The sequence below is a fragment of the Acinonyx jubatus genome, chromosome C2, assembly GCF_027475565.1.
Source record: "Acinonyx jubatus isolate Ajub_Pintada_27869175 chromosome C2, VMU_Ajub_asm_v1.0, whole genome shotgun sequence".
NCBI classification, from domain to species: domain Eukaryota; kingdom Metazoa; phylum Chordata; class Mammalia; order Carnivora; family Felidae; genus Acinonyx; species Acinonyx jubatus.
The window spans coordinates 104,863,342-104,884,250 of record NC_069384.1 but is presented as its reverse complement, the minus strand read 5'-3'; the positions used below and the strand labels follow the sequence as shown (position 1 = coordinate 104,884,250).

The 20,909-nt window shown below is 34.3% G+C and overlaps 1 protein-coding gene across 1 annotated transcript in view; it reads left to right on the top strand.

Annotated features, from left to right (window-relative positions):
- Nucleotides 1-20,909, top strand: part of RSRC1 (arginine and serine rich coiled-coil 1) — a 414,930-nt gene that overhangs the window by 229,392 nt on the left and 164,629 nt on the right. Inside the window, exon 6 of the mRNA XM_053221270.1 lies at nucleotides 11,683-11,734. Coding sequence (XP_053077245.1) covers nucleotides 11,683-11,734 — 52 coding nt within the window. The remainder of the gene's footprint in view (nucleotides 1-11,682; nucleotides 11,735-20,909) is intronic.

Below are 20,909 nucleotides of genomic sequence, written 5' to 3'. Positions count from 1 at the left end.
TAGAGAGGTAATCTGTAGCATTTTCACAAAGATTTTGAGTGCTTTGTGAGTTGTTAAATAGTCCACACTGTATCCTTCCAGCCAAGTGGAGCTGGACAAAGATGGTGATGTTTCAGCATTTCTACAACTAAGGATATAGGGGAATAGAAATTCTAAGTACAGGGTTGGTTGTGCATAAGAAAAGCACTGGGGGGAAGATGCAGGACATGGTTGAGAAATACTGAGAGGCTGTTTGTTGCTGAAATGTTGGGTATGATTGCAGAAATGGTTGAAAAATAAGGATAAAAGAATAAGCTTGGGATGTTATTGATGGTAATTGAAAATTAAAGTGATACGTTTATGCTTAACTCTGGAATCAATGGAGAGTCACAGAGGTATTTTTTAAGCACCAACTTAGTAAGAACCTTAATTTGTGAAGATGACTTCAGTAGCTGTGTTTAGGAGGGAAAAGGTAAGGCAGTAGTCTAAACTGGGGTTCAGCCTTTTCTATAAAGAACGAGATAAATATTTTAGGCTTTGTAGGCCATATGATCTCTACTGCAACTAGTTAGCCCTGCTACTTGTACATATAGACAATTTTTAAACAAATAAGTATGGCCATGTATCTGTGTAGTAAATGAGTGGCACCATTTTGTAGATAATAGTATTGTGTCATGAATATGAGTTTCTTAAACAGGCCCTCATGGATGTTGTAGCCTCTTAGGTTCAGATTTACCTCTTCAGCTTCTTCATCTATAAAGTAGATGTATAAAATGACATCTTTCTCAGGTTTTTAATAAAGAAAGTAACTGCGGAATAACTTTTTGCAAACCCTGAAGCTGTTTAGAGAAAATGTTTGATAAAACTGTAAGATGAATTTGCTATTGAGAATAGATGTGTTATCGGTTAAATTCTTTTCATTTCTTTTTGACTCTTTGTTTAAACCAACTTGGTGCTAAGTTCTAGAGGCAAAATAAATCTACTTTTGAGCTACTTGTAATATTTCTAGCTTAGACCTTGATCCTAAGAGATAGAATTATAGTAACTGTTAAAATGAAATGTAGCCAGAAATATGATAAGCTGTTGATATGTGTCTCTGTCATAGTGAGATTGCATTTACTTTAAAGGAAACAGCACAGTACCTATACTGCGAATGTGTTTAATATTTTAAAAGTTATTCATCTGGAAAAGCTTGATTAAAATGAGCTTTCTATGGTATTCATGACCTTTAAGATCATTAATGATAACATCTGAAAGACCAAAGAAAATTTAGTTTTAACTTCGTACAATTTTTCCTGGCAATTAAAAATGGTTAGATTTATCTCCTTTTTTCCCTCAAAATGTTGTTAATAAAGAAATGGATCCCAAGCTGAGAGGCAGTATAGTGTTGGTAAGAACATAGATTTTGTAATCTGAGGTAAAATTCAAGTTCTTCCACCTTACCATCTTTGTGACTTAAGGTAATTTATTCTTCACCTAAAAAATAGCATTAAAAGTTCTTACCTTGTCAGGATTGTTGTGAGAATTTTGTTAAATGAGATATATGTAAAGTGCTTAACATAGGGTCTGGAATGTTAAAAGCTTACAGTAAATAATAGCTATTATATTTTTTTCAAAAAACATGTTAAATTTTTTTAAGGTAGCTTATGCTTTCTCAGGAATGTCTGTCATGTTGGCTGGGAAGGATATGGCACATAGAAGTTATCATTTATATATTTGGAGCACATATGATCACTTTAAAAATTGCCATTCTGGGGGCACCTGGGTGGCTCAGTCAGTTATGTGTCAGACTCTTGGTTTCGGCTCAGGTCATGATCTCACAGTTTTTGAGTTCAAGCCCCGTGTTGGGCTTCTCGCTGGCATCTTGGAGCCTGCTTGGGATTCTCTTTCTCCCTCTCTCTGTCCCTCCCTTGCTCGCTCTCTCGGTCTCTCTCTAAAAAATAATAAATAAATAAACTTAAAAATAAAAGAATTGCCATTCTATTATCAAATGGGTTTGTTAAAAATGTATTATATGCGGATTTCATGTTTCATTATTACTACTTGTTATAATTTCCCCAACACTGTTATCATTCTCTCAAACATTCAGCTATTGGAATTAGGCAGATACTTCCTAATAATAGAATTCAGTGAAATTAATACTTCCAAATTAGTTTATACATTTATGAGAATTTTAAAATTTTCAAGGAAGTTTATTTCAAATATGTACTTAGCATTGACTGTATTCCAGGCACTATCCTAAGTGCTAATGATACAAGATGTAAGGCCGTTATTGTCTTCAAGAAGCTGATAGGTAGCCTTCAAAGAAGGAAAGATAGACAACAGAATCAGTAATTATACCACAAATTTGCTGACACATGTTTATAGGTTTATAGGTTTATAGGAGCATAGAGCAGAGAGTTATAACCATCATGAAAGATGATGATTGTTGAGCTGAGCTTTGAAAGAAAAGATTAGCCCAGAAAAGGAAAGAGATGTTGTCCAGAGAAAGGGAATTTACAGATTTATCTGTATATATAAATCCATTTTTATTCACATTCATTAGAAAAATTGCTATGTAACTTTGGACAAATAACTTTACCTCACAAGGTTGGTCAGTATTAAAAGAAATAATAGGCTTTCTATTCCAGTAAAGATAAAGTAACAGAGATGAGATTTACCCTCCCACCTGAAACCACTAAAAACCTGGACAAATTATTTGAGAAAACAACTCTCAAGACAATGGACATAAAACATGAAGGAGAGTAATTCTAAGAGATGGGGAAAATATGAGGTACACCCTTTAATTGCTTCAGCTTAAGGCCTAGAAAAGTTTCCAGGTCACAACACAGGGAGGGAGGACTCAGGCAGAGCCCTGGTAGTCTCCTTGCATTGAGAAGATGGAGCTGTGATAACAGGGGGGCCAAAGCCCCTACATATCACAGGGCAGGTTACCAGAGAGGAGAAAGCTGCATAATATCTGCAGAGGGTTTCCTTCAGGTATTCATTAGTACATGTATGTGAGGAGGCTATCCAAGGCTTGGAAAAGAACTATTTGAAATGATTAGAGGAAATTGTCTGCCACTACACAGAGTTGGGAATAGTGTCTCTTCCCAAAAACCAGTGTGGAGAACCTCATAATTCATGGTGCTTCTGATCAAGTACTAAAAATGTCTTAATTGTGGGGAAGAATTAATGACAGATCTACAGCTGTTCTGGTGCTAACAAAGTAGGAACTGAAAGGATCAAACTGCTTCCAAGTTAATTTAACTGTGTCTTGGAACAAAGACCAAGACTATGTATAGGAATACAAAAATATCCAGCACACAACAAAATAAAATCATGATGTCTGACATTTTGTCCAAAATTACCATGCATCCAAAAAGTCAAGAAAATGTAACATAATAGAAAAACCAGTCAGTTGAAACCAACCTAGTATTAGTAGACAAGGACATTAATAGAACCATCCTAACTCTATTGTGTATGGTCAGAGAGCTACTAGAAAGACTGAACATACTAAGTAGAGACATGAAAGCTATAAAAGAAGTAAAAATTCTAGATAGGAAAACTACATGTCTGAGATGAAAGATATACTGGATGATATTAATGGACATGGTAAACTGCAGAATATGGATTAGTGAACTAAAAGACATAGCAAAAGAAACTATCCAAAATGGAACTGGAGAGAAAAAAAAAAAGCATTTGTGAGCTGTAGTAACCCTGTTAGGTAGCCAAATATACAATATACATGTAGGAGGCACCTGAGAGGCTCAGTTGGTTGTGTCTGACTAGCTCAGGTCATGATCTCATGGCCTGTGAGTTCGAGCCCCAGATCAGGCAGAGCTCTCAGTGCAGAGCCTGTTTTGGATGCTCTTTCTCCCTCTTTCTCTGCCCCTCCCCCACTCTATCTCTTTCTCTCTCTCAAAAATAAATAAACACCAAAAAAATTTTTTAAATGTGTATATGTAACTGGAATCCTGAAAGGAAAGGGAAGAATAGGGGGCAACAGAAAAATATAATTGATAATGACCAAAATATCTCTAATAAAAACTATAAATAATTTCAAAAAGCCGAATAAGCCCCAGGCACAAGAAATATGAAGAAAACCACACGAAGGCATATCATAATCATATTGCTTGAAACCAGTTATGAGAAGAAAATCTTAAAAGCAAAAGAGTAAAAATAAATACTAACTGTTGTCATGTAGGAGAAAAAGATACTCATTATGTATGAGGAACAGAGATAGCTATGAAAGTATATTTCTCATGAGAGACAATGTAAAGTACAAGACAGTAAAGGAACAATTTTAAAATAATGGTAGAAAAGGGGCGCCTGGGTGGCTCAGTCGGATAAGCGTCCTACTTCAGCTCTGGTCATGATCTCCTGGTTTATGAGTTCCAGCTCTGTGTCGGGCTCTGTGCTGACAGCTCAGAGCTTGGAGCCTGCTTCTGATTCTGTGTCTCCTTCTCTCTCTGCTCCTCCCCTGCTCATGCTCTGTCTCTCTCTGTCTCTCAATAATAAATAAACGTTAGAAAAAAAAATTTTTTTTAATAATGGTAGAAAAATTTTATAAACCTAGAATTCTCCCTACTAGAGTATCTTTCATAGGTGAAGGCCAAAATGAAGTTTTGTGTTTTTAAGACAAACAAAACTGGAAGGAATTTATCACCAAAACTCCTGTACTACAAGAAATGGCAAAGGAAATCTTTTCAGATACTGGGTTGACATAAAAGAAAGCACTGGAAATGGTGATTACGTGAATAAATATAACTCTTTAAAAGATAAGCATTTAAAGCATAAACAACACAGTGCATTATGGAGTTTATAACAATATATGACAGCAATGACAGTAATAATACAGAGGCTGGAAGGGGATAAATGAGAGTATCTTATTGTAAGGTGGTTTTTTTTCTTTATTTTTTTTAACGTTTATTCATTTTTTTGAGAGAGAGTGAGAGAGTGTGAGTGGGGCAGGGGGAGGGGCAGAGAGAGAGGGAGACCCAGAATCCTAGGCAAGCTTCAGGCTCTGAACTGACAGCACAGAGCCCAATGCGGGGCTCGAGCTCATGGACCATGAGATCATGACCTGAGCCGAAGTCAGACGCTTAACTGAGCACCCAGGTGCCCCTGTAAGGTGTTTATAGTATATATGAAGTAATATAATGAAGACAGAGGGTGATAAATTACAAGATGTATATTATAAACTCTAAAGCAACAACCAAAATAACACAAAAAGTTATAGCTAATAAGCCAACAAATAATATTAAACGGAATTATAAAAATGCTCTAAGAGAAGGCATAAAAAGAAGAAAAAAGCAAACAACAGATGGGACAAATAGAGAACAAATAGCATGTGGTAGATTAATAATTACATTAAGTGTAAATTGGTCTAAACATGCCACTTGAAAGGCAGAGTTTTTCAGATTGCATAAAAAAGCAAGACCAACTATGTACTGCCTATTAAACACATACACACACACATGCACGCGCACACATTTGAGATTTAAACCCCAAGAAGCAAAAATGATGGAAAAGAATATACCAGACTAAAAGGTAGTATTGTTAAATAAGTAGTACTGTTAAGATGTCCTTTCTTCCAAATTGACATGTAGATTCAGTGCAATCCCATGCAAAATCCTAGGATGCTTATTTTTTAGAATAAGATAAGCTTATTCTAAAATAGGGGATGCAAAAAATAAATAAATAAAATAAAACAGGGGATGCAAAAGAGCTAGAAGAGCCAAAACTACTTTGAAAATGAAGAAAAAGTTTGGAGAATTTATTCTACCTGATTTCAAGAGCTAATACAAAACTATAGTAATCAAGAGCTAATGTAAAACTATAGTAATACCACAGGGTGGTATTGGTATTAAGACTGACAGATCAGTGGGACAGAATAGAGAGTCTAAAAGTAGACAGATATATATATACATCCAGTTGATTGTTAACAGAGGCACAAGATGATTGCATGGAAAATGATGGTCTTTTCCACAAATGGTGCTGAAACTATTGCACAACAATGTATCAAAAACATTTTTTAATGTTTTTCAGTGTTGCACTTATATAGAAATTAAGTTAACTGTAAAACTTCTAGGTATAAGCTCAGGACAGAACTTTATGAATTGGGATTAGGTAAAGATTTCTTAGATATAATACCGCAAAAGCATGATTCATAAAAGAAGAAATTAATGAGTCAGACTTCATGAAAATTAAGAACTTCTGCTTCTTTGAAAGATACTCTTAAGATGATGCAAAAATAAGCCACTCAATGAGAGTGGGAGCTTTATTCAGAAAATAAATATAAATATGTAATTTAGTGTGTATATGCATGCACATGCATGTATGTATAGATGATGTGTAAGCCTCATGTATGAAAAATGATTTTCATTATAATTAAGAACTCTGAAAATTCAATAATAAGAAAACAATCCAATGAAAAATTGGCATTTTGAACATCCATTTTTCCAAGGAAAAATAAGGATAATGAACACATGAAAAGACGTTCAACACCATTAATCATTACGGAAACATAGATTAAAACCACAGTAAGCTTAAAACCACTATTAGAATTTTGAAATTAAAAAGGCTGACTGTACTATGTCATGACAAGGATGGAGAGCAGCTAGAACTCTGCTTGTGGGAATATAAAACCACTTTGGAAACAGTTTGGTAATTTTTTTTCTTTTAATTTTTTTTAATGTTTAGTTTTTAGACAGAGACAGAGCACAAGCTGGGGTGGGAGGTGTGCAGAGAGAGAGAGACATATACACACACACAGAAATTGAAGCAGGCTCCAGGCTCTAAACTGTCAGCATAGAGCCCAACATGGGGCTCAAACCCAGGGACTGCAAGATCATGACCTGAGCTGAAGTCGGACACTCAACCAACTGAGCTACCCAGGCGCCCCACAGTTTGGTAATTTCTTAAAGAGTAAACACCTATTTACCATTTTTCCAGAATTTGCTCTCTGGTTATTTTTTATATAAAAAGAGCATATGATCGTTTAAAATGAGAGAGATAGCTGAAAACCGTATAATCCAGCCTTAATTTTGATTTTGCATAATGTTGCTAGTTTAATTTATTTTCCAAGTTTGAGTTCTCTCTTAGTTCAGCCACAGTGTTTCTTTCAGACTTTTTACTTCTCTGTTCTTAACAGCACCCAAAAGTGTTGTTGGCAGCTGGAATGGCCCTTGTTTCATCAGCCCCCAGAATTTCCATAGTGGTAGCCAGGGGTTCAGGGAGCTGAATATGAATGGAAATGTGAAGGGTGAACAAAGAGTTTAAATAGTTTAGTGTATAAACTGGTTTATGTAAGGATAGGCTTGCTTCTCTGCTTCTTGTTTTATATATATGTATATTCATGGCTCAAAAGATTGTGCTGGTTTGGAATGCTAGTTTTGGCACTATCTTGAGATTCTAGACATGGTGTCTTTAAGGAACTCAGGGGATTGGACTAAATACGAGTAAGTCCAAAGTCAAGGGAAAAAGTCTAGACATTGAAGATAGTCACCTCCACAGCCATCAAGTGACTGACTTAGCTTTCAGTTTCAGGAGCATTTGTTTCATCTTAAGAAAGTAGTCTTCTATAAAACTAGGAGTAGTAACTAAATGGAGTAAGTAAGTATATGTGGCTATCAAGGGGAGGGAAGTGAGCAGAGTAGTTCTGGAGAATTCATGGCAACAGAAAGACTACCAAACCCTTCTCCCCCACTGAAAGACCACTATTTTTTTTTAATGTTTTTGTTTATTTTTGAGAGAGAGCATGAGACAGAGAGGGGGACAGAGGATTCAAAGCAGGCTCCACGCTGACAGCAGTGAGCCCATGTGGGACTTGAATTCATGCACTGTGAGCTGAAGTTGGACATTCAACCAACTGAGCCACCTAGGCATCCAAAAGACCACTACTAATTTAGAATTTTAAGCCCTATATAAGAATTTCTAGCAGAAGTACAGTTTTCTTTAAGTAAGCTAAAATTATGGTACAATACCTACTAATTTACTTTTTTGTGATATAATACCATAATAATGTTTTAACTTTAATATACCTTTAAAAAAGAAGCATAAGTTCATACTGTTCTTACTGTTCTGTTAATGTTAATGCTAAAATTTTTTGAGGGGACAACAGTTATATTCTCCATAATTCAGTTTTGGTAATATTTGTTTATCTAATTACGCACTACTAAATTTGATGTGAGGAATATTATTTTTAATGGAATATTATTTTTTAATGGAATACAATTTTTTATCCAAAAGTTTGTTTCACACAATATAATTGTGAAACTGTGTTCTTAATTATGCCCTCATTTTACAATTCTTATGTTGCAGAATTGCTATATTACATGCATTTCTATTTGGTGTTATATTATTGCTTATTGAGTAAGATTTGATTTCTGGTTCTGAATAAAATCTGAATAAAAAATCAATAAAATAAAACCAATTTTAGATGGAATTCACACTAATCCCTGAACTGTAATATACTCTAAAATAAGTAAAGCATTAGAAATTTTGGAACCCAAGCCCATAAAGGTATTTTCATTCTAAACCAGTTAGTATGACAATACCTAATATTTAATATTTATAAGAATAAAAATATTTATAAAATACAAATTTCAAAAGTCTGATGAATCCAACAATGTATTTCTCCCCACAGTTGAAGATGATCCCTGTATTTCACAAATAAGATTTTGCAAGTTACATTTGTATAGGCAAATGTATTTAGAATGTCCTCGTATTCCATCTGCTGGGACAAATGTATTATTTTGGACAGATTTTTCTTTTGAACAGAATTAAAAATTCATTCTTTTGCTTTTATATCTATGGAATTAATTGCTTTGACTTCATGACTGTCCTAGTGATTTAGTTAGAAGGATCCTGAAATTTGGAGTCAGAAGGTCTTAATTTCAATCTGTCATGTATAGTAGAGGCAAGTTACTAAACTGGTTTTCTTTATCTTTGAGTATGAATCCTATATTATAGATTGTTAGAGAAATTAATGAAAATATAAATATGTCTTAACAGGTGTTTTTATCAGAAACATCAATCATCTTTCTTTAGGAATGGTAATTACCATATTTTCAAGACAGAGGTTATAAATGGAGGAGGGAGGGAGCCGCCATGGAGGGGGGTTTGTATGGTAGGAGACTACAACAATATTAATTTTTTTCTTGGATGTGGGTATTCATCATTCTGTGTATTTTTCTGTGTCTTAAATATTTCTTAATTGTTAAAAATAATCTTCCCTTGTGAAATACATGAAACTTCCCCATGAAATATCTTCACCATAAAGTGCCTAACATTTTTCTATCAAAGGACACTGCTTCCTAGGACACTCTGAAATGTATGCTTCATAATTCTTAGCTTGCTTGGGACCTGCTAGTCAGAATATCATTTCCTCCATGCCATTCTAGTTATGTTATATTGCACAGAATGTCACGTTTCTACTATGTGTATTAAGTAGATGGCAGAGGTCACAAACTGTTTTGGGATTGAACCTGGCTTTTAGAAGTATTCTTTGTTCCACACAGTATTGGTCTTTATGGGAACTTAAAGTCTCATGAAAAATCAAGAAATTTCGTAGCTTTGGGTTGCATTTCTGTATGACAGCAGTGAGTAGGTGCTGATTATTAGCCGCTTCCTTTCGCTAGGCCATGTGCTCCACTGTTCTGCACCCTCACAGTACTCTCTGATGACTGAGGCCAAATGTCTTTTGCCTCTCATCATCATAAATATTTGTATTAACTGCTTGGCCCCCATCGGCAGTTTAGTTTATAACTCTTAGATTATATTCAGTAGATATCACACATTCTATTGATATTTTGCTATGATAGTTTAACTTGATGTTACATATTTTCAACATTTTGTAACTTCATAAAGCTCCCATACGTACATTTTCTCTACTAACATATGACATAAAGTACTGTTTTTGTCACCTCCTCCTTCTCTCCTATTCAGTCAGTCCTTTCATGTTACTAGTTAATTATTTCTCAAATCTAGTTCTTCCTGTCCAGCCTCACCACCACTGCTCCACCTCAGGCCCTCATCGTCTGTCACCTGGCATTCTTTAATTCCTTCCTGACTGCGCTCCTCACCCCCAGTCACATTCCTTTCAATTCATCATCAAGTTATTGCTAGAATGACTTATCGAAGTACAGATGTCATCTCCTCACACCACTGTTTTAGATTCTCCTAAGTCTCTCTTTCTATGGTAAGGTCTGCAGACTTTTCCTTAAAGGTCCAGATAGTAAGTATTTTAGGCTTTGCTGACCAGAAGTTTTCTGTCACAAAAAATTGACTTTGCTATTGGTGTACTAAGCACAAAAGCACCTATAGACAGTATGTAAACAAATGGGCATGTCTGTGTTCCAGTAAAATTTATTTATAAAAAACCAGGTCACTGGTCTAGGGCCATAGTTTGTTACCCCTTGTTCTAGGATATGAAAGACTCTACCTGTCTTTCCTCCTGTTTTATCTACTACTCTTCCATCTTGTTTCTTACAGTTTATTCAAAGGCACCATTCAAATGGTTAACAGTTCTTAGACATCTTCTTTCTATATCCAATTATGTAAGTCTTTTCATTCAAACCATTTTTTCACAGAGAAATTTAAAAATATATCTTATAAAATGTTAATTCTCAAACGATGGTATCATATATATATATATATATATATATATATGAGGTTATTTATATTTAGTCACTTGCTGACATCTTTATAAATATATGGTGAAGTATAGTCTCAAGTGTTAAAAAGGTTTTATGGAGTGCCTGGATGGTTCATTTGATTAAGTGTTTGACTCTTGATTCAGCTCAGGTCATGATCTCATGGTTCGTGGGTTCCAGCCCCGCATTGGGCTCCATGCTGACAGCACAGAGCCTGCTTGGGATTCTCTCTCTGCCCCTCCCCTGCTCATCCTCTCTCTCTCTCTCTCTCTCTCTCTCTCTCTCTCTCTCAAAATAAATAACTAAACTTAACAAAAGTTTTTAACAGGTCCTTCATGAAAATTCATAACTCATAACCTGCTACAACCCATGTTATCTTAGATACCATCAACACATTAATCCGAAAATCTCAAAATAAGGTCACTGGTAGGCAAGTAAGGTTAATTTCAACATTATCAACTGTGTTGAATGAAAGTCCATTGAGAAAACAACTTGAGGACATTTGGTAGGAATTGAAAGCTTGTAAATCACATCATCATCACAGTTGCCCCTTTCAAATAGGAAAGCAGAAAAAAATTTGGTTTTTGGATATGACTTGCCTGAAATATCAAGTTGTTACTTAAATTCCGATAGGTCACTGCATGTTTCCATATGCAAAAAAAAAAAACAGAGCTTGATAATATGTTTTTAAATATATGGAGGTTTTGCCTCATTATTCAATTGTAGTTATTTAGGCTATTGCTGATTGGTACTGATTTAGGTGCTGATTTAGACTATTGCAGATTGATGTTGGGTACTAACAAAACCTTTTCCAGTAAAAAAAAAAAAAAAGAAAGAAAGAAATTCATTCTTCCATCATGTTAATGAAAAGTGTGATTCAATTACTACAGTGAGAGAGTAGATTGGTAGAGCTGCTGTGATGGAGTTTTATTAAGATGTTGGATGGATATTAATATCTGTTATGATAAAGTCTTCTAAATTTTCTGATGTTTGCATAGTAATACATTAATTTAAAGCTCCATATATTAAAACTGACCTGTAAATGTCTTTTATGGTTGACTTTTAGCCACCAGCCGAACAGGCCAAAGCCAGACTACAGCTGGTTCTTGAAGCTGCTGGTAAGTGCTCATGATTAACTTTATTTAAATGAAAACGTACTAAATAAATACTGACGTGCTTACAGGTGGGTCAAAGAAAAAAACACCTGTTTTCGTATGTCCTCACAAATTTGTGAAATCTGGGTTATATGTATGGCCATATTTTATATGAAGTATCGACTGCTGTATAGAGTATAATGCTAAAAGGTCATTCTTTATATCTTTACTTATAAAATTGACTTTAATTTTAGTTTCAGTTTTGAGGCAGTTCAGTTTATTGATTTTTGTCTTCTGTGGACTGTGCTTTTGGTGGCATGTTTAAGAATTCTTCACCTAGCCCCACATCACAAAACATCCTCCTGTGTTTTCTTCTAAAAGTTTTATACTTTTACATTTAAGACTATGATCTGTTTTGGTTTAACTTTTGTACAAAGTGGGAGTTTTAGATCAAGGTTTTCATTGTTGAGGAAAACAAGATAAGTATAATTTAGTAATTTCTCCAGTTCCATTGGACTAACTCAATGAACTGTTCTGGATACCGTCTAGTGTTAAAATACTGTATGTCTTATTTTTCAATGATACAATAATGCTTTGACTTTGATTTTATACATAATCCCCAGATTCATGTAGACATTAACTATTTTACCTTCTTAAAAAATGTAAAAGATTAATGTTATCTTTTCTAAGTACTGATATTATTTTGAATCTTAACGTGCTTTTCAAAATGTATGTAACATATTTAAACAAGTTGTCAAGAGTAAGCATGAGGTAGGATTAGAATGATATAACCAAAGTAGTACATATTTGTTATAATTATTTACTTTTTAAAGATCTGTAAAGAGTGTATAATTTCCAATTGGAAAATGAGAATTCTATTTTAACATAAAAGTAATTTCAGACTACGAAATGATAGTAGTTGTATTTTTAGTATTCATTGATTGAGAAAATACATATGTGCATATTGATTCAGGGATTTCTTGCATTAGCCCCAGAGTGTCTACAGTCTAAAGATTGGGAACACATGATATACTAGCTTCTTAAATCACTAATAGAAGTAACTTATAATAAAAGGATAAAACTTAATATTTGTGAGTCTTTATAACTCTCCATATTACTTTAAAAGTCATTCAGGGACACCTGGGTGGCTCAGTCAGTTAAGCGTCCGACTTCAGCCCAGGTCATAATCTCACAGTTCATGGGTTCGAGCCCCACGTCAGGCTCTGTGCTGACAGCTCTGAGCCTGGAGCCTGCTTTGGATTCTGTGTCTCCCCCTCTCTTTGCCCCTCTCTTGCTCACACTCTGTCTCTCTCAAAAATAAATAAACATTAAAAAAAAAATGGAGGGAGGGGAGCCTGGGTGACTCAGTTGGTTAAGCAGCTGACTTTAGTTCAGGTCATGATCTCACAGTTTGTGGGTTCAAGCCCCACCTGGGGCTCTGTGCTGACAGCTCAGAGCCTGGAGCCTGCTTTGGAGTCTGTCCCTCTCTCTCTCTGCCCCTCCCCTGCTCTCACTCTGTCTCCCCTCTCAAAAATAAATAAACGTTAAAATAATTTTTTTTAATTTTAAGTCATTTATATTTTATGTATTAATCTTACTCATTTTATCTTTATGTGGAAATTACAGTTTCTACATAGTATTATAATTTTGCTTGCTATCTGGTTTTTCATATTTTGACTCAAATATGCTGTAAGATTAAGCTAGTTAATATGATTCTCTATCATTTACATAATATACATTGATTCTTTAATTCTTTAGTAGCATTTTGCTTTGAAAAATTACTGCCAGTTCATAATTTGAGTATGGACAAACTTTTGCTTTAAAGACAGTATTTATGGTGCTTAGTTCAGAAAATATTTGTTTCCATTAATACAACTATAAAGAATTTCATTTCATAGTTTTATACAGTTATCTTTATCTTTTAATAGGATTTTGAAGCCTATTATAAAACAGATCTTAGGGTCCAAACTTCATAGTGTTGAACTTACTTATATTGGTCCCAGCTGTCACCCCACATATTTTAATTTAACTTTCTAAATTCTATTTTCGATAAAGAGTTAGGTTGTGTGAATTTGAGAAACATTAAAAATATTATGACAATTTACAAATTTAAAAAACCTACATTAGTCTGGATAAGCAATGCATTAGCTAAATGTAGCATTATTTACTTAATAATTTTCTTCTGTACTTAATAACGTGTTGTCCCCAGCGTTTCCCTCCTATCAGTAACACTGTGGTACACATCCTGTTACAAATTGTGTTTTATATATTTTAGATAGGTTTCTTGGGATTGATTACTATAGAAATGAGTTTATAAGGTTAGAGGGTATTAATATTTAGACTGGCTTTTTATGCATTTTTGCTAAATTGTTTTACAAAAGGACTGTGCTACTTTATGTTTCCACTGATTAAGTAAATATTTTAACCAGACTTGGCCTTTTGATGCCAATTCTATGAATATACTGTTTTATAATATGATATAACATATTATACCCCTTTGAGAAACATCCAGTATTGCTTTTAATGAGAACTTGTGGCCTTGAAGAGGGGAAGTAGATAGATGGATAGGAGAGGAGCATATAAGCAAATCTAGAACTTACTATCAAAGTTCTAGATTTCCTTCAGTGAAGAATTTAAGGTGTTCACTGTATTACTTACAAAGCAAGCAAATAAATAAAATAAAGGAAGGGGGAATAAGACCAACTTGAACTCATTCCGGAAGTCTTGCAGTTAAAATCCAGCCTAGTCCTAAGAGTGAGGTTCCTGGACAGGAAGGGCTGGGAGCACCCATTTTGTCACATTGAAGTTTACTTGAGTTCTCAGGGAAAACATCCTTGACTTTGGGGCCATAAAATCGAGTACAAGAAAAGACTTAAGGCTGTATGTTAGATTCTTGAGACAGGATTCATTTCAGCTTTATAATTACTATAGTCTGGTAGATAAGGTTCGTCTATAAAGAAATCCTGCTGTGCTTAGTCCTTTATTCTAACTATAGGTCCCAGAAAATGCAATATGTAACCATTGCATTGTCATTGATTTATGAGTGAATGTTAATAATGTTATTGGTTTGGAATTAAAATATGTTTAGAACATTTGGCAACAATTATTAGTGGTATGATTTTGAAAGACATATGTATGAGTAAAAATAGTATTTAAGCAAAATGTAAGGTATCATGCATGTTTGGTTTATACCAAACGTGAATTTGAAGTCACAGATTTTATTGTATTTGTTACGACCATATTTTTATACATTAAACCATATATCTGTACTTTGTTATGCTAAATCTTCAGATTTAGATAGAATCGTTTCTCATGTCTATTACTAAATTGCAGTTAAAACCAACTTTCGTGTCTGTTGTTTAATGTTTAGTTCAGAGGTGATGTGAAGTTAAGGTTTTATCTAAGATTGCTTTTTTGTCGTTTTTGAATGGCAATAGGACACAGAAGATTGCAGAATTGTATAAATTTGTAAGATTCAATCTTTAAGTTATAACCTCAGCTAATGGCTTACCCTGTGATATTGAGTCAATCCTATTAACCCTTTGCTTTCTTCCTTTCCTTTTAAAAAATGCTTTTACCATTCTCTCACTTATTAAGATACAAAACTTTGAAATTTTTACCTTTGACTTCTTACTAGGCAATTATTCACCTAGAATGAATGATCTTATTTTGAAACATTTTTTATATGTATCCCTTTATTATCTTTCCCACTGCCATCTCCTTAGTCTAGATGCCAAAGTTACCAGCCAGAGGTTAATCCCTAACTTCCCAATGGTCTCTTCAGTTCTCTTCTCCAGAGATGGTAGCGAATAGTGGAAGAGTTCTAAGCCTACTCGTACTACTTACCTTGAGCAGTTTGACTGTGAGCAGTTTGATGTTTATTGGTTCTACAAAACATAGTTTAAAAAAAAGAAATGGAACATGACAGACGTGTGTATTTTCTAGTTTGCCATAGTTCTCTATTTTTTAAAAAAAGTAATTTATTAAGGTGAAATTCACATAAAAGTAATATAAAATTAATTGTAATTGTTTAAAGTGAACAATTCAGTGGCATTAAATACATTTACAGGGCTGTATAACTACCACCTCTCTCTACTTCCAAAACATTCTCAACACTCCAAAGTAAAACCTCTTACCTATGAAGCAGTTTCTCTCCACTCCTGGACACCTGCTCCTGGCATTCACCAATCTGCCTTCTGTTTCTGTGGATTTATCTATTCTGGATATATATAAATGGACTTACACACTGTATAGCCTCGTGTGTCAGCTTCTTAGCATAATGTTTTGGAGGTACAGCCACAATGTAGCATGTGTCAGTATTTTATTCCTTTTTATGGCTGAATAATATTCCATTGTCTCCATGTACACCATTTATTTATCCATTTGTATTGATGGAAATTTGTGTTACTTCCACCTTTTGACTGTTGTAAATAGTATTGCTATGAACATGCATATACATGTACTTGCTTGAGTACCTGTTTGTAATTTGGGGTGTTATATACCTAGGAGTGTACATTGGGAATTCTATGTGTAACTTTTTGAGAAACCACCAAACTTTTCCACAGTGTCTGAAGGATATTACGTGTTCATCAGCAATATATGAGTATAGTCCCCTATTGTTTCAACTAAACCTTGTCACACATTTAAGTTGCCTATTTGAAAGTATTTAGTTTTGGGGACTTCTCTGTACCATAATTTACTCACTTGTAAAGGGGGAGGATAATAACTACCTTGTAGGGTTTTTTTGAAGATAAATATGATACGTGAAGCACCTAGTTCGGAGCCTGGCAAATGGTAGCCACCAGGAAATGTTTATTTCCACATTGTTTTTTGTGATTACCACTGCTAAATGATTCTTTCTCAGCCACCATTTGGTGATGATATTACTTTGCTCAAAATTAGTCACTGGCCCTCAGTGGCTTAAAAAATCAATTTTACACTTCTGTGTTTAAGGTTCCAAGGTTCTTTCTGTATGGTGGAGCCACAGATTTTTCTGTATTTATTAGAATTCATTTCTGAACTTCTTCTCATTATTCTTTGAGTTACTCATTCTTTTCTACCTATGAATCCTTGCTCATGATTTTTTTTCTCTTCTGGAAATGACTTCCTCTTTCCTCTTCCACCTCTAAGCACTTCAAAACAAATCTCAAAATTTCCACATGAGTTTTGTGACCATTCCAGCACATAATCTTTCTCTTCTTTTTTGAAATCTTTCTGTCCTTGTTTGTGCATACCATTTATGCTGATATTTACTTACATATGGCTGATACTAATATTTAATTATTTCATAAGTGTTGAATTTACTTTTCCAGTGAAATAATGAACATGATGAAGACCAGGAACCAGATCTAAAATTTATAAGTCTTTTCCAACAGTTTTAACAGCACCTGTAGGGAGTGGTACTATGCCAAATAAGATTCCAGCTGTTAATCATTGGTGAACAGGTCATTGTGAAGAAACAAATAATCTGGAAGTAACTGAAAAGTAAACCTTTTAATGCTGCTATGCTCATTTTAACCAGCTTGATGGATTTAAAATAAATACACAAGAAATTATCTGGCTTCTAAAGTAGAAGATATTGGCCAATAATCTGACTTTTTAATCTTAAACTTTACGGTAGTGCATGACAGAAAAGATAATGAAACATGATTATCACAGAGGAGAAAGAAGGAAGATAAGAGTTGTCTCTTTTGCTCTCACTAGTGTTTGACATGTTAGTGGCAGTCCAAACATTATTTGGGTTTTCTGCAAAAACACAGTAGCATCTTATGCCATACGTGTTTGTAGGTCTGAAGAAGAATTTAGAGGAGAGAATTTTTTTCCAAAATGTAAATATTTTTTATCAGTATGAAAAGATGACACTTCTTACAACCTGGTTATAAGACACGTTGTACTCTAAAATCTTTTTAATATTTTACTTTTAATAGAGGTATTGACACAAGCAGCCTTTAAAATTATATCTCTAATGTTTTAAGAAAAAATAGCAATTTCCTTTAGTGCATGAGTGGTAAATCACCTTTATCAGAAAATCTCTGTGTAATATTTCGTTTTCTGAATAATGTTTACAACCCGTTTTGTTTTGCTTTCTAGTTTTTAAAGCACTTTTATATAAATCTTTTATCGTTTGACTCACATCACAGCATGGAGAGCTAATTAACTCCATTTTACAAATATCTGGAAAGCATAAATGATTTGTAAAAGACTACATAGCTAGTGAATGACAGAACCAGAACTCAAGTCCAGTGATTTGTGACTCTTGAGCTATTTCTATCCGTAGTTTAAATCCCTAAGTTATGTTGGGAAGAAAGAAGGATGGTGGAAAATATTACCAAATACATACTCTGTTTTGTTAGGTGTAGTCTATAGTTACCTTAAAATAAAATAATTTCTATCCTCATGTAAGCCTTTGATTCTGAAATGAGTTTTTTCTAATTGATAATAAGAATTAGTAAAGTATGAGTCAGAAAAATGTTATTTTTCATAATTGTTAAGAGTGCTCATAATAGCAAAATTTCTGATAATTTTGAAAAATCCAGGGTAGTGTTGTATAATCACCAATGTTTTGGTCTTCAGCCTAACTAGGGACTTGCATTTCAGTTACCCTTTCTGGGATACAAGCTGGTTAAGTATTGTGAAACACAGATAAGTTACACACATGGGCACAGTATGTCCAGGGAAGGAGCTATGCTTAGGAATAAGTCATAAGTGCCTCATTCCATCCCAGTTCTTCTGCTCCATGTTAAATTTAGACGTTATGCTTTTAGCTACCCATTAAGTACCTAGAAGCCTGTTCCTAACCCTTTCTCTTCATAGGCATGTGATCTTAGAACTCCCAATGCTTTTCTAAAGTCCAGTCTAACTGTAAATATTTCTGATTCTGAGATTGCCATGAAAATGTAGCACCATTTCCAAGGGGCATAGACAACCATTCTGCTACCCTGACTTAAAACCAGCAGAGAGGTTTTGCTCTGTAAGTTTCTGACCACCGATCTATGACTCTGAGAAATAGGCTGATGTATTGTGAGAAAATTTTTCATGTTGAACAGACCTAAAAAACAGAGAAAGTGGTAAAAAGTTAATTTGTATTTCATAAAATAGTTTTCATACCTCTTTTTTCCCCATGTAGGCTTCTGCTTCATAGTATGTTGGCAGTCTAGATTCACACTTGGCCTCTGTAACTAACTTTGTGAGTTTTGGTGGATCACTTCCCCTGTAGTCTCCTTTGGTAGTCTCCTTTAGTGTCCTCATTTATAAAGTGGAGATATTAATAGTACATAACTAATGGGTTTGTTGTTATAAGAGCTTAAATGAGGTACCATTTGTAAAACACTTCGAACAGTGCCTGGTACATAGGAAGTATTCAGTAAATGTTAGCAATTGATATCAAAGGCAATATAGTATAGTGTAGTAGTTAAGTTCTCAAGTCAGATGGCCTGGGTACCATTCCCAGCTCCATTATTTACTTGTAAATCCATGGGAGAGTCCGTAAAGCCTGCTGGACTGTAGTTTTTTTCATTTATGAAATGGGAATAATATGTACCTTTAGAACTTTTATGAGAACTAAATAAATTAATGTAATAAAGTGTCTAGAACAGCACCTAATATGTAACTGAGGGTTCTATAATCGTTAGAGAGTAGGAGTAGTTTTTTTATGGCATCACCACAGTGATGATGTAGTTAAGGAAGAGACATTGAATCAAACATTCTCCTCCTACCAGCAAATGTAAAAACAGAAACAAATGAATAAAACTTTAAATAGTTTAATTGACTTGAGCATTGGTTAAACCTATTTTTCATCAAATACGGTTTCTGCAAATTTCAGAAATTCACATAAAATTTATTAGCTTTTATGTAAAATCAAGTTGATAATGTCCAATTTCCAATAATGAACATGATTTTTGGCTTTGTGTTAACTCAAAAAGTATAAAGTAGTACTTCCTAAAGAGAATCATTAAGTAAATTGCATTTAAAAAGCATAAGTTATTTGTTTTAGCATTGGTTACACATTTATATTTGAATGACTATTATTTATCCTTAATAATATTTAGTAAGAAGAAAGCTATCAGCTAGAGTCTAACAATATCACAGCAACTTGCCATGTTTGAGCAGATGTTAAGCAGACAGTAGTTGAATGTTAATTTTGAGAGGGTGGTATGTTTAAGCCTAGCTGAAGTATGTTGCATGTGGGCTTTCTAGACTCGAGTACAATGCTGGATCTCTGGGGAGAATTTTAAAGCTAAACCTCTTTCTTTGGGGTCCTCTATATGGACTCTCTCAAGTCAGTATAAAGCAGATCATCCCTAGGCTAAAGCCCTTCAGCTTTTGTTATTGGGCTCTGTAGACCTGTAATTAGGCCTCCTGGCAGGCCATGCAGGCCAGTTAATGGTCATATGGAGTTTCTGTGAGGCAGACTGGCTTTGTATAAATCCTGGGTAGGAATATGTTTATGGGTCACTTCCTACCAGGACCATGCTTTGTCCTTATGCCCTGCGGGCTGACAGGGAGCAGGTTCCCTTGACCATGGACTGTTCAGTTTGCAACTCAAAATCTACTCCACTAATCCCCAGTGTAAACAGAGGATTTAGAAGGGCTTCTGTCACTTACAGTTGCCAATTCACTTGGGTGTCTGTGAATTTATTTTTCCCCAGACTTCATTATTGAAAGACTGACAAGTGTATAAGATTTGGATGTTTGTTTATATATCAAGTGTGCAGTTTCTCTTTCAGTGGTTTTAGAATAATTGTCAGTAATTTACCTAAAGCAGAATCATGTAATGAGGTTTTTTTTATTAATCACCTCTTAATATTTTTTAATTTAAGCCATTAAAAAATTGGAATGATAGTAGACCTTTTCCTATGAGGGAAATTATAGGTCTTTTTTTTTTTAATATGAATAAAATAACACTATATAAAGAAATCTACCAAAAAATGACGAATGCAGATTTCAGATAAGTCAAGGAAATAATGAATTCAAAACTCTTCTGTACTATACATTCTATATTAAGAAAAAATTCCATTTTAGTGTAACTGCAAGCTTTTGAAAGGGGGAAAATCAGATCAGTATATAAAATGCTTAACAAAAATGTGTTTCATGAAGTACTTAAAATTAATCAGAGTGCCATTTATTGAGCATTTACTATGTGGTGAGCCCTTTTATACATTTACACACATCATAATTATTTTTAACAGTTAATCCATGT